Genomic DNA, 12,967 nt, shown 5'->3' with positions numbered 1-12,967 from the left:
AGGAAACGCGGGGGGTTGCCACGTGCGCTACCGCCGCCGCCGCAGGCAGCACCCCTGCGGCGGCGGCAGCGGCAGCAAGCCGTGGACCCAAACGCCGTGCCGCCGCCGCCGCAGGCAGCACCCCTGCGACGGCGGCGGCAGCAAGCCGTGGACCGAAACGCCGTGCCGCCGAGTCCCGTGGCTGTGGCCTTCTGGCAGGAAACTACGGCCGCAGCTCGGCAGCACGGGGGCGTCGCAGCGTGCCGCCGCCGCCGCCGTGCCCGGGGGGCAGCGCGGCGGCGGCGGCAGCAAGCTTGGGCCCAAACGCCGTGCCGCCGAGTCCCGTGGCTGCGACCGTAGACCGTGGGCCGGAAACTGCGGCCGCAGCTCGGCGGCACGTGGTTCTGTTCAAATCGCCAAGCGTGCAGCAGCGCCGAACCACGCTTCCCGGCCTCGGCGCATGCCTTCAGGGGCCCCCTATCGCTGGGCACACCCCTCCAACACCGAACATGCGCCCGGGGGGGAGGGCGGCCCGGGCTGCCCAGGCCAAAGTGGGCCGCCCTCGAGCAAGAGGCGGCCGGTCTGTGTGCTGAATGAATGAATTAATGAATGAATCATCATCGCACTGACTGCGCGGCCCTCCCATTTGGCGACCACCCCAATGTGGAAGCCCATGATGAGATCAGCCACGTAGATGATGCTGCCAATGATGTCCATGATGCCTAGCCATGATGTGTCGAAGCCTTGGTTGTTGTTGAATGCCAGGGACAAGGCCACCACAAACGCGGTGTATGTCAGGTCGAGGAAGTTGGTGATGCCATACCTGCATGGCAGGGGTCCGCGCCAAGCACAATCGATGATGTCGGCATTTCTAGAGGGCAATGCCTTGCAGGGGCAGCATGCAGCATGAGCCAAGAGTCGGCGCGGGCGGGTGGGCCGCCGGCGGCAGCGCACCAGATGCTGGCTGGCAGGCTCACGGGGCTCAGCATTGGCAGGCAGCAAGCCGAGCGGTGCGGGCTCTGGGCTGCCGCCCTCAGCCGCATGAAGTCACGAAAGTTGCAGGGCCAGGTGCGGGAGGGCACGGTGGGCAGCGTCTCGGCAGGGACTTCCGCCCCCGTCCTCACTCCCCGCTGCTGCGCCATCGCCACCTCGTATGTCGCAGCAAGCTGGACAAACCAGGAAGGCGGAAAAGGCGCCCTGCGCAGCTATTCAGTTGGCAGTTCGGTGAGCGCAGAAATATCGCAAACCCACAGGGGCTGCGGTTCCCCAGCAGCTTGTGGGCCAGCAAATGAGGCATCGAAGCGCGTGGCCTAGGCCGGCCTGTCAAATGTGGGCTGACATGGCGGGTACAGCCTTGACGCAGTACCAGAGCAAGCAAGGTGTCTACACCCTACAGGACACCTTTAAGCCACGTTTACGAGCACTGTGGTCCTGGAACAAGAACCAGGCAATGAATGACACAGGGGTCCCGGTCGGTGCCGCCCACCCCCCACACCATCCCTCCACACCACGGACGTCGCACTGCACACCCCCACTGAGTTGGCTTTGCATTACCCAGCAATGTACCACCAATTTGCATCATCCACAAACCAAACAGCCGGCAAACCAGCCGAAATGCAGCCTCTCTGCCAGGAAATTCACAGAAGCGCATGTTCAAGTACCCACACCAGCGTCTGCCGACTGCCTACAGGTCCACCGCCAGAAAGTCGGGAGGCAGCTCAATTTTCTTGCCCATCTCAAAGGCCGGCAGGCCGCGGTAGGGGCAGCCCCCGCAGCGGAAGGCGTCGCCCAGGCCGCACTGCAGCAGGAGACGGGGGCAGGGCCAGCGTCACGCGGCCCGCCGAGCATGCCCGGCGAGCAGCTGCTGCTGCCAGCGGAGCAGGGCCACACCGCGCCTGCCCGGCAGGCAGCCACGCCAGGCACGCAAGGTTGGGGCGCGGCCATGAGCAAGGCGTGCTGCCGCAGCCGCGGGACTCACGCTGCCGCAGCCGCTGGTGGGGTTCTCAAGCATTTCCTTGTGAGCGCCACCTGCTCCGCCGTGCCGTCTGCGCGGCCACAGGTGCAGTCCTTGCAGGCCTTGCGCCCCGCCGCACCCACCTCGCAGTCGTCGGCGGAGGCTGCAGGCGCAGGCAGCGGGCGGCGGCGCTCGGGCTTGCCCCCGGTGCAGCCAGCAGCACCTGGCCGCGCCTGCACCGAAACGATGCTGGCTGCAGGCCCCCCAGTCTAAGAGACCGCACGGCTGGGGGGAAGGGACCCTCCAGGGCCGCTGCCAGCCGGCCCGGCGGGGCCACGCGCACCTGGCGGCGGCGCGGGGCGCTGCTTGTCCTCCTCGGTCAGCAGCTCCTCGTCGTCAACCAGCTCCTCATCCCCATCATCATCATCCACAGCCAGCGTCCAGGTCTTGGCGGCCGGCGCGGGCTTGGCGGCGACCGCTGCGGCTGCCGCCGGCGCCGCGGTGGGCTGGCGCGGCCTCAGGGCGATGGATGCCTTGGCGCCCGTCGCCCACGCGGGCTTGTGCGCTGCCACGCCGCCGCCCGGCGCGGCGCCGCCGCAGGTCAGCCCGCTCAGCAGCAGCGTCTTGCTCAGGGCCTCCTCGCTGGCGCCAGGCTGCGAGCAGGCAACGGGGCCGCAGGAGATGGCGTGGTGGATGGGTCGACGGTGACAGGAGGCGAGGGGAGCACAAGCGAGGCCAGGCCCTGACTGCTCCCAGCCCAGGCTCACAAGAGCCAGCAGAGCTGGCCTGCGCCTGCCTTAGCAGCACAGATTCGCTTGCTCAGCTCCCTACTCGCCCACGGCCCACGGCTCGCCGCCTCTGCCACCCGGGCGGCTGGCCCCACAGCCCACCTCTTGGATGACGAGCTTGCCGCCGGGCTTCATGGCCGCCGCCAGAAGGCCCAGCAGCTGCACGGTGTGATGCCCGGGCTGGCCGGCCACGGAGAGCACGGCGTCATAGGCGCCGGCGCTGAGCGCCCCCGCCCCGAGCGTGCCGCTGCTGGTGGCCAGGGCCACGGGGCCCAGCGAGCTGACCCCGTGGGCCTCCAGAAGCGAGGTCAGCTGCTGCAGGGTGGCCACCGGGGTGGCCGTGAGGACGAGCGTCGTCATGGCGCGAAGGTGATCGCGGGCGGCCGGCTGTGCAGGTCTGAGGCGGCTGCAGATGGTTTGGCAGGGTGCAGGCCGCGGCTGAATGCAGGGCCAGGCGCGGCAGAGGGGCCTTGTGGGAAACGTAGCGCGCAGAACTTTCCTGCCGAAATGCCGTTGCAAAACAGCGTCCACTGCTTCCCAGGGCAGTCTACGTTGGCTCCAGGTGCGTGTTGGCACCGCATGGCACGCCCCGGTGCAGTGATGGCACCCCACGCAGCCCTACAACCTCCCTAGGCCCGCTCCTCCTCTCTCCTTCCTCCCATTTGCACCATCTTTGCCGCGCAATGGGTCCCTCCCGTTCCCCGCCCCCTTCTCCCCCCAGCCCCGCCATCGTGATTGCAGCGCTGTGCCGCGGTCTCTCACGCCTCCTGCCCTCCTCTGTATGCTGACAGATCATGCGAGGCAACGACAGGCGGCGCAGCCCGCCCCGGCGCGACGACAGGCGGTTCAGCGGGCCGCCGCCGCCGGGCGGGCCGGGCGGCTGGGACCGCCGCCGCCCGCGCAGCATGTCACCGCCAGACCGCTTCAGGAGGTCGCCCCCGGGCAAGCGCTTCCGCAGGGATGACTATGATGACTACGACCGACCGTGAGAAATGGCTTGGGGGGCGCAGGGGTTCAGGCACTGGCGCCGCTCCAGTGACACTCTGCCGCTCAGCTCCCGGCGGCCCCAATCATTGCATTCCAACCTGCTGTGTGTTCCCTCCCTCCCCGCGCCTGCTGCAGCCCTGGCGGTGGCGGTGGCCGCTTTGACCGCGGCGACGGGTATGGCGGCGGCGGCTGGCGCGGCGGGCCCCCACGTGGCGGCGGCAGCGGCCCTCCGTTTGACGACCGCTTTGACGATCGGGGGCCGCGCGGGCCCAGGCACGCGCTCCTTGCCCGCCTGCACCATTGCACCATTGCGAAGTGCCTGCGCAGCGCATGCTGTCGCGCCCTTGGCCCGGCAGCCGCCTCTCATGTGCCTGGCTGCTGCCGCCGCGGCCCTTAGCTCCCCAAGAGCAGGCAGCCTGTCTCTGCCAGCACGACGCTTATGCCACCTGCCTGCTGCCTGCTTGGGCTGCAGGGGCCCGCTGACCTTTGTGGAGTTTGTGCGGGACCTGCCGCCCCATGTGGGCCCCGACCAGGTGCCCGCTGCCCTCCCGCTGCCGCTGCCGCTGCCGCCGCCGCACGCTGGCATGCCCTCTGCCATCTGTTGCTGCCGTGGCCGTGGCCGTGGCCGTTCTCCGTCGCTCCCGTTCAAGGTATTGATCACACGGCCGCGTCGCTGCCCAGCAGCAACACTCGCTTTCTTTCCTCCCCGCACCGCATTCTGTACCGCAGGCCAACGACGAGTACCGGCGGTACATGGCTGACTGGTGGGGGGATGCCATCAAGGCGGAGTTTGAGCAGCGAAAGGGCGACCCGATGTGAGTGGCGGCGGCGGGTGGTGGGGCTGGCGTGTTTAGGGTTGGCGAACAGGGTTGGTGAAGAACCGTGGTGGGGGTGGCGGTACCAGCGGTACCAGTCGTGGCGGCGGCGCCGTCGGTCCGGAGTGGAGGTGGCGGACTGGGGCCTGCCCTTGGGCCCATCCCACAGCCCTGGCCGACAATCTGGGGGCCTCGCTGTGCCGACGTGGTGCACCCACCGCCGCGCTGCCCACCAACCCTCTGCCGCCCGCCCGCCCGCAGCCTGCGGCGGCAGTTTGACCCTCGGGAGATCCGGCGCGTGGTGGAGCGGCGGGACCAGCTGGCGGCGGCGGCGGCTTCCGGCTTCGCCGAGGAGCTGGAAGCTGGGGGGGGCGGTGGCGGTGAGCGCCCCGAGCCGCCGCTGCCTGCCTGCCTGCTGACGTCCACAGCGTCGGGACTCTGTTTGGCCTGCGTGCTTGGGACCTGGGCCGCCGCTGGCTTGGTGGCTGTCTGACTTTTGCGCCCGCACCTGGGCCTGGCTTGCTTGCAGCGAGTGTGGAGGAGGAGGGCGGGCCCGGGCCCGAGGGCTTCTCTGATGCGGCGGCGGCAGACAGCGGCGGCGCGCGCGGCGGCGAGGAGGCGCCGCCGCCGGCGCTGGCGCCCGCGCTGTGCTGGCAGCCCGCCCAGCTGGCGGCTGACCTGGCGCTGGCGAAGCAGCTGGCGCGTGCGGCGGACAAGGAGAAGGGCGTGGCCGGCAACCCGCTGCTGCCGGCGGCCGCGGGCGGCGGCGGCGGCGAGGCGCAGGAGGGGGAGGCGGCGGCGGCGGCAGAGGGCGGCGCTGACATGGACGCTGAGCTGTCGCCAGAGGAGACCGCCGCCAAGCTGGACCAGGTCAGCACAGGCCTAATTGGTTGCTGGGCTGCCGCTTGGCAGGCTGCCAGCTGGGCCCGCCTGTGGCCCGCCCTTGGCTTCTGGTTGCGACGACAGTCAACAGCGGCGCCCGGCGGCGCCGGGCGGCGGCGCCACCCCGCCCTGCCGCCGCGTCGGACCCCCGCCCTCTCCTCCCCTTGACCTGTGCCACCACGCGTGCTGCCCCTGCCCCTGCAGCTGCTGCGCTACCTGTGGCGCGTCCACGGCATCGACTTTTATGGCGGCAGGGAGTACTCTAATCCCGCAGAGCCTGGCCGGGCGGCGGCGCGGCGCACGCTGCGCGGCCCCAAGCCCTCGGATGCCGACCTGGCGGCCGCCGCAGAGGCAGAGGCAGAGGCGGAGGCAGAGAAGGCGGCGGCGGAGAAGGCGGCGCAAGCTGGCGAGGCGGCGGCGGGCGACGGCGAGGCGGGCGCGGCGGCAGGCGCCGCGGCGGGCGGCAACGCCGCGGCGGGGGAAGCCTCGGCTCCTGCCGAGGCCGCCGGCGGCGCCGCCGAGGCCGAGGCCGGCGCCGCGTCCCCGGCCGCCGCAGCGCCGGCTGCCGCCGCGTCGCCGACCGCCGCGGCGGCGGCCGGCAAGCAGGTGGCGGCGGCGCAGCAGCAGCAGCAGGGCGGCGGCGGCGGCAGCAGCGAGGAGGGTCGGGAGTATGAGCGCCGCGTCACCGGCTTCTGGCGCTTCCGCCTGGACAAAGGCGACCCGCTGCTGCTGCCGCTGCAGCGCCAGCGGGTGAGCAACGCGTGGGGAGGGAGGGGCGCGCCTGCCTGCTGCTTGTGCGTGTGTGGCGGGGCGCCCAGCGCGGCACCTTCCTTGGGCTGAGCTGCTGTGTACTGCCGCTCCTGACTTCCGACCCGCCGCTGCCGTTCCCGCGCGCAGGTGGAGGAGGAGGTTGAGAGGTTTGTGCAGGCGCAGATCATCAAGATTGACGACCAGAAGTGGGGCAACAAGCTGAGCCAGGTGCGGCGCTTGCTTCGTCTGTGTGTGTGTGTGTGTGTGTTGTGTGTGTATTGTGGTCGTGTCTGTGCTTGTCTTGGTGTGTGTGCCCACGGCGCCTATCGCCGGCCACTCTTCTCAAGGGCCCCGGCCGCCCCGCCCTGCGCCGCGCGCATCCCTTCAACCCCCACCCCGCGCCCCCTCCCTCCTCCTCTTCCCTCCTGCAGAAGCTGTTCATGGGTCGTGAGTTTGTGGTCAAGCACATCCGCAACAAGCACGGGCACGTGGTGGAGGCGGAGCGGGAGCGCATACAGGAGGAGGTGTACTGGGAGAATTTCAGGTGGGGGTGGGGGTTGGCGGGTGGGGGTGGGGAGCCGCAGCCATCCCGCAAGCCTCCCGCAGAGCAGTCGCAGCAGGCGGGGAGGCAGGGGTGGGGGGCGGCTGGGAGTGGGTGGCAGGAGTGTGCTGTGCTGCGGAGGGAGTGGGATGCAGTTCAGGCTGTAGTGGGTGAAGAGCAAAGGTAGCGGGGAGGGAGGGAGGGACAGGGCGGGGTGCCCGGCGCTGCCCCCTGCTGGCGGCTGGCAGCGGCGCTGGCCTTCGGCTGGAACTTTTGCCGCACCCGCGCCCACCGCTGCTGCTGCCTGCGATTCGCAGGGCCTACAAGCAGGAGGAGCAGCGGCGGCAGGAGGAGGAGCAGGAGCGGGTGATGGCAAGCATGGGCGGCGGCGGCGGCGGCGGGCGCGGCAGGTGCGCGCCTCCGCCGGCCGTGCCCCTGCCGCTCGCCGCGTGCCATGGTTGCCTGCCGCGTCTGCCTGCCCCTGCCTCGCGAGTCGCGCCTGCCGTCTCCTGCCCCGCCTGCTGCCCCCGCGCGTGCTCATAACCACCCCGCCTGCACCCCGCACGCGCAGGGGCCGCGGGCGCGGCATTGGGCCGCTGGAACCTGCGGCGCTGCCCCTCAACCCAGGGATGATGATGGCTCCCATCATTATGCCCGCAGCAGGTGGGGCCCCCGCTTCTAATCCGCCCCAGAAGCTGCTCTGCAGCCACTGCGCTGCCCCGCTCGCCTGGACGCCGGGGCTGGCGGGCGGGCTGGCCTGCCCCCGCAACAGACCGACATGTCGGCTCACGTGGCTGCCAGCCAGCCGCGGGCACGTCCCGTCTGCCAGGCGCCGCGCCTGGCTTGAAAAAGAGCAGGTGGATTGCGGCCTCACGCCCGCTGTACTGCCTGTACTGTGCCGTCCTGTACCGCAGGCGGCATGGCCCCCATGATTCTGCCGATGGATGTGGTGATGGGCATGGGCATGGGCGGCGGCGTGGGCGGCGCCCGCGGCGGCCGCGGGTGAGCCGCCGCCGCCGCCACCGCCGGCTCCTTTCCTCCGCTGCTGCTGCCTGCCGCGCCGCGTGTGTGTAACGCTTGTGTGCGCACGCATCTGCCGAGCACGTCTCCGGCCCATGCGCCTGCCTGCTTATGCTGATCGCCTGCTTGCCCGGTGGGCCCTGCCTGCTGCAGCCGCGGCGGGCGCGGCGGCATGGCGGGGCGCGGGCCCAAGGCGGGATACTTTGACCTGGACGCCCCTCAGAACAACCGGGCTGTGCTGGACTACGGAGACCTGTAGGGGGGCAGGCAGCTCCTACCCCGGAAATGCCCTTTAGATGTGGGGAAGGGGGAGGAGAGAAGGAGAGGAGGCGATGCTCTGAGTTTGAGCGCCCCGTCCCCGACTCCCTGCCCCGTTCCCTTCCTCTTGACGGACGGTGGCCCTCGACCTTTCTCTCCCTCCGCCCGGACAACACCCTGGCTTGCCGGGGGGCTGCAGGGCCGGCCACAGGCCCCTGCTGCCTGCCGGCCTGCTGTGGGGGCTCGCCCCAGCCAGCCGATGCAGCCCAGGGCATGCCGGTGCCGGGCCGGGCCTGCGTGTTGCCCTTCACATTTCATTGGCATTGTTGGATTGGGGCCGCCGCCTGCGCAGCCGAAACAGTCTGCTGCATGCGCGCTGCCCTGCGGTTGCGTGCGTGGTGAGCGCATTGCTGTTGCATGGCTCACCACGCTACCAATGTAAACCGCAAACCGCGCCATCAGCAGCCGCAACACTTCCCGTGCCACTTCCAGAGCCAATTTGCAGAACAGAGGGCTGCCCAAGGCAGGCAATCAAACAAGGGGAACGGCATCAAATCTGGGTCTAGGCAAGCACGGAATCAAGGCGGCGGCAGGGCGAGGCGGGGGCGCATCACAGCAGGCCGGCTGGCGGCGGCGGCAGCGAGGGCGGCGGCGGCCGCGCGCCCGCCGCCATCTGCGCCTCCACATGCGCCTTGACCGCCGCCAGGTTGGCCGCTATCTCGTCCTGCACCCGCTGCTCGATCAGTCCCACCAGCAGCCAGGGCTGCGGCCGCACAAAGAGCGTGTAGGAGAGGCGGGAGGCGCCGTACCCGGCGCCCTGTACCCGCCACATGCCCTTGAACGCCTGCGGCCATGGCAAGGGGGCAGCGAGCGGGCTGGGCTGCTGCATGCAGGGGGCGCACATGCAATGCCGCCGCAGCACAAGCCGCGACGCATCAGGCAGGGTCCGCAGCTGCCGAGGGCCGCACACGCAGACAGCCACCGGCTCTGCTGCTGGTCCTGGGGTCAACTGTCGCCCACAAGCATGCAAGCCTGGGCAGCTCGGCATGGGGCAGCATGCCCCAGAACGAGTCCCAGCATGCCAGCAGTCCCCGAGGCATGCAGGCGGCTCAGCATGGGGCAGCATGCCACAGGGCGGCGCCACCGTCTCACCGCAAAGTCTCCCTCCACGAGTTCAAAAGAGATGTCCATGGGGGTGGCGCAGCCCAGCGGCGAGCGCGGGCGCAGGAAGCGCGCCTCGCTAAACAGCTGGCCCTCGCTCTCGCCGCCGCTGCCGCCGCCGCTGCCGCTGCCGCTGCCGGCGCCGGCCGCGGCGGCGGCGCCGCCAAACGGCCACCACAGCCGGGCGAGGCCCTCGCCGCTGCTGCCGGCGCCGGCGGGGCCGCCGGCGGGGCTGCGGCCCAGCAGGCGGGCCGGCATGCCTGCCGGATACTCGGTGATGCGGAGGCACACCCGAGCGCAGAACTTGAACCCCAGCGCCAGGTCCTGCTGCCCCACCTGCAGCAGCTTGCAGCCGTCTGCATACCGCTCCAGGCACCGGTTCTCGGCCAGGCCTGCGAGCCGGCGGCGGCAGGGGCAGCTGCTGGGTGGCGCCATGCGGGCGAGGCGGGCGAGGCAGGCGGGCGGCACGCTGCCAAAAGGCGAGCGGAGGCGCCGGCTGGAAGAGGGCGACCGGGTCTGCGCGGTGCGTCGCGGCCCCTGGGGCGAGCCCTGCGCCCGCACCTGGGATGAAGGTGCCCAGGGCCTCGTACGACGTCAGCGCTGCGTAGACCGCGGGCGCGGGCGCCTCGATGTCCACACCGGAGAAGATGCAGCGGCTGTTGCTGGGCCCCGGCTGGATGGCAATATCCACGGGTCCCGCCTGTGGCGGCCTCCCCAGGACCTGCAGCTCGTACGCCGCCAGCTCCCCACCGCCGCTGGGCCGGTCAGCTGCTGCGGCTCGGCAGGCCGCGCCTGCAGCGGCGGCGCGGCGGCAGAAGGAGAGGCTGGGGTGAAGAAGGAGGTGGGGGCAAGAGGGACGACGATGGGCAAGACAGAGAAGCTGGACTGCCGGCCGCTACCCGTGGCGGCTGAGGCGCACTTGGATGCTTGCCAAGGTGGGCGTGACCGCTGGCGGACCGGCCAGGTGCCGGTGCGGCCTGCGCCAGGCGCACGGCCGACCCTATCCAAGCGGCGGCGGGGACGGCGGCGGGTGCTGGGCGCCTGCGCTGCTGCGCCGGCCGGCAAACGCCGGGAGCGCACGGTGGCCTCGCAAGCACCCCGGCTGCCATGCTGCTGGTCTACGCTAGCTTATGCCGGCCGGTGACCTCAAGGCCCTCAAGGTGGAGGGCACTGTGCCACAGGAAGCACTGCAGGCCTGCCACAGCGATTCGGGGCAGTGCAGGGAATGCACCGCTGCTGGCAGGCGCCGCAATGCGCGTTTCCCCTGAAGTGCCTGCTGCTGCTTTGCCCCGAGGCAGCCATCTGGCACCGCAGCAGGTTAGTCAAGTCAATTAGCAATCTAGCAATGTCACGCCCCCTACATTGAATCTTACAATTAGCTGGAGGGTCAGGGCCGGCCTGAAAGGCGGGTGCCAACCACCCAACCACAGATGGCCGCAGACGCGCACAAACTGCTGAGCCACCTGTCCCATGACACTGCGCAGAGCGTGTTGGCCTGGCTGAACTCCAGGGGAAAGGACCTGCCGGTGCGTGCTGTGGCCGCGGGCGCCGGCGCCGGCGCAACATTGCATCACAACTGTGTGTTGATGGCCTGGGCTGGGCCTTCAAAGTGAAAAGGCTGTTCGAGTCTGTCACTCTTGCCTGCAGGTGCACATACCTCTGTCCACAATCAGGTGAGCCATGGGCACAGACATGTCTCTCACCTCAACCCAGCAAGCTCGCTTTGCCCTAACATGGCGCGCCACCTGTAAGCTCCCCCGCCTGTCACCCACCCTGTGTCCACCCCCGCCCTCCCCGTGCCGCTGCAACAGGTTTGCACGGGAGTGCTTCTCGATCATAGATGCAGACAACAATGGCACGCTGGAGGCGGAAGAATTGCTGGCCGTGTTCAAAGTGAGTCGACATGCGTGCGCCCCTTGCCCCCTTCGCCATGCTGGCACTCAAACGAGCTGAGCTGCAAGCTGGCCCTCACCAACCCGTTGCTGCAGGCGCTGGGCCAGCCAGCCAGCCTGCGCCAGGTGACGCGGCTGGTGGAGAGCGTGGCAGGCGCCGGCGCCCAGTCCCTCCGCTTCAGCGACTTTGCCCAGGCAGGCGTGCATGCGTGTGCGCGTTGCTACCTTTCTACCAATGCTGCCTGTTCACCGCATGCCCCGAGTGCACATGCCCTGCAGATGATGCACGGCGCCATGGCTGAGCGGCGGCCAGGGGAGGTGAATCTGCACAGCCTGCTGCAGCAGGAGGTCAACCTGGGGGGATCGGGGCGAGGCGACGGCGGGGGGGGTGAGGAGCAGGAGGCGCCGCTCAACTGGAGCGACTTCCACCTGCTCGCCAAGGCGTTCAGGTAGTGGTGTGGTGGAAGCGCAAGTGCTGGTGCCCCTTACAAGGAAAAGATACGGAGATTGAATGGGTGAAGCTGATGAGAGGAGGACGTGGATAGCTGGCTGTCGCTGGCTGGCCACGCCCCAGCCCGCCAGCGCTTGCCTCCCACCGCTGCCCTGGCTTCTCGCATGCCTCTTCAGGCGGCGGGTGGTGCTCGACGGGGTGATCAACTGCACAGAGGGGTGGCGGGAGAAGGTGGCGGCCCTCGCGGAGCGCCGCGCGGCCAGCTCGCATGCTGGCGCCGTCACCGCAGCTTCGGTGTGGAGGCATCGGGTGCAGCGGCTGGCGCAGGCGCAGCCAGCGAGCGGTCAGGGTGCCGGGACAGCACAGGGGCCAGATGCAGGCGCTGAGGCGGCGGCAGGGATGCTGCCTAGCACTGGCGGCGGCGACGGTGGCGACGCGCTGTGTGGGGCCATCAGCGCTGGTGAGCCCGGAGCATGCCTCCTGGTACATTGCCCTACCCCCGTCCGCTGGATCCCGTGATGGGGAGTGCAGCAGACTCCCAACACCTCAGCTGCGGCTTGGCTGGTTGCTGTGCGCAGGGCCCACGCCCAGGAGCGCCTGCGGCTCAGACATCCGGGTTGATGCAGAGGAGGAGGGGCGGGGCCAGGATCGGCACGCGCTGGGCAACAGCAGGCACCAAGCGCCGGATCAGCAGGCGCCTGGCATCAGCAGGCGCCAGGCGCCGGGGCCTGCAGGCAGCTACGGCGACATTTTCGATGTGTATCTGTCGGGGGTTGCAGCCGGCACGCCAGGTGGCGCCGCTGCCGCCGGAAGCCCACCAGCCACCCCCGCAGCTGGCGCACTTGCTGCCACTGCCGGTGACAGCGCTGAAGCGGCGGCTGTGGTGCGGGCTGCTCCGGCGGTTGGACCTGCCCCTGTGCCCAGCAATGCCATGCCAGCTGGTGCCAGCGTCAGCAGCCATGCCGCTGCCTTCAACTGGAGGCGCGGTGCCAGCCGCATGCGGCTGGCAGGTGCCGCCAGCCGGCAAGCCGCAGGCGGCAGGAAGCCTGGTGGCGCCCCCCCCCCGCCAACTGAGGCATCCCAGGCTGGCGACCGAAGGATGCAGTGCGGACAGCAGCCAGCATTTTTCACCATCAGCCCATCCAGCTCGCTGCTGCAGCAGACTGCCTGCAGCCGCGGCCGCCCTCCTGGCGAGGCGGCTGCTGGCAGGACCGTGAGCAGTGCCAGCTCTGCTTGGTCGGGGAGCAGGCAGCAGGAGGGGCGTGCCAGCAGGTCAGCAGCCCAGGTACAGGCGGCTAGGCTGGCAGCTCTGGCCCTGGTGAAGCAGCAGCCAATAGGCTAAGTGGAGGAGGGCAGCACAGGTGGAGATGGCCGGCCTTCGAATTTTGAGCTGGATTGGAGTGGTCAGCTGGTGAGCGGGCGATGGCTATGCAGGGTGATTTGTAGGGTAGATCTGCTTGCGATGTGTTTGAATTCAATGTCACGGCAG

At 70.2% G+C, this 12,967-nt stretch overlaps 5 protein-coding genes across 5 annotated transcripts; 2 read left to right on the top strand and 3 right to left on the bottom strand.

The window, feature by feature from the left end:
* Window positions 1–202: 202 nt before the first annotated feature.
* On the bottom strand, window positions 203–1,121 carry CHLNCDRAFT_144089 (hypothetical protein; the record flags this gene model as incomplete). The annotated part of the gene is made up of 3 exons (XM_005848535.1): window positions 203–327; window positions 606–802; window positions 934–1,121. The coding sequence occupies 3 exons, from the start codon at window positions 1,119–1,121 to the stop codon at window positions 203–205; spliced, it is 510 nt and encodes a 169-aa protein (XP_005848597.1).
* A 542-nt stretch (window positions 1,122–1,663) lies between these two features.
* On the bottom strand, window positions 1,664–3,081 carry CHLNCDRAFT_144088 (hypothetical protein; the record flags this gene model as incomplete). Its single annotated transcript, XM_005848534.1, has 4 exons — window positions 1,664–1,777; window positions 2,008–2,096; window positions 2,277–2,586; window positions 2,824–3,081. 4 exons carry the CDS (start codon window positions 3,079–3,081, stop codon window positions 1,664–1,666), a joined length of 771 nt encoding a protein of 256 aa, XP_005848596.1.
* A 992-nt stretch (window positions 3,082–4,073) lies between these two features.
* CHLNCDRAFT_51470 (hypothetical protein) lies at window positions 4,074–7,975 on the top strand (the record flags this gene model as incomplete). The annotated part of the gene is made up of 11 exons (XM_005848748.1): window positions 4,074–4,241; window positions 4,438–4,523; window positions 4,785–4,903; window positions 5,053–5,393; window positions 5,610–6,155; window positions 6,303–6,383; window positions 6,587–6,699; window positions 7,014–7,106; window positions 7,268–7,359; window positions 7,611–7,698; window positions 7,870–7,975. 11 exons carry the CDS (start codon window positions 4,074–4,076, stop codon window positions 7,973–7,975), a joined length of 1,833 nt encoding a protein of 610 aa, XP_005848810.1.
* A 609-nt stretch (window positions 7,976–8,584) lies between these two features.
* Window positions 8,585–10,244, bottom strand: CHLNCDRAFT_144086 (hypothetical protein; the record flags this gene model as incomplete). Its single annotated transcript, XM_005848533.1, has 5 exons — window positions 8,585–8,818; window positions 9,127–9,527; window positions 9,697–9,927; window positions 10,055–10,112; window positions 10,233–10,244. 5 exons carry the CDS (start codon window positions 10,242–10,244, stop codon window positions 8,585–8,587), a joined length of 936 nt encoding a protein of 311 aa, XP_005848595.1.
* Window positions 10,245–10,565: 321 nt separating this feature from the next.
* CHLNCDRAFT_144085 (hypothetical protein) lies at window positions 10,566–12,695 on the top strand (the record flags this gene model as incomplete). The annotated part of the gene is made up of 8 exons (XM_005848747.1): window positions 10,566–10,661; window positions 10,783–10,808; window positions 10,947–11,028; window positions 11,124–11,228; window positions 11,307–11,476; window positions 11,655–11,938; window positions 12,057–12,269; window positions 12,652–12,695. The coding sequence occupies 8 exons, from the start codon at window positions 10,566–10,568 to the stop codon at window positions 12,693–12,695; spliced, it is 1,020 nt and encodes a 339-aa protein (XP_005848809.1).
* Window positions 12,696–12,967: the final 272 nt, after the last annotated feature.

This window comes from Chlorella variabilis, assembly GCF_000147415.1.
Source record: "Chlorella variabilis unplaced genomic scaffold CHLNCscaffold_7, whole genome shotgun sequence".
Lineage (NCBI taxonomy): Eukaryota > Viridiplantae > Chlorophyta > Trebouxiophyceae > Chlorellales > Chlorellaceae > Chlorella > Chlorella variabilis.
The sequence above is the reverse complement of the archived record's forward strand: the minus strand, read 5'-3'. Positions and strand labels throughout refer to the sequence as shown.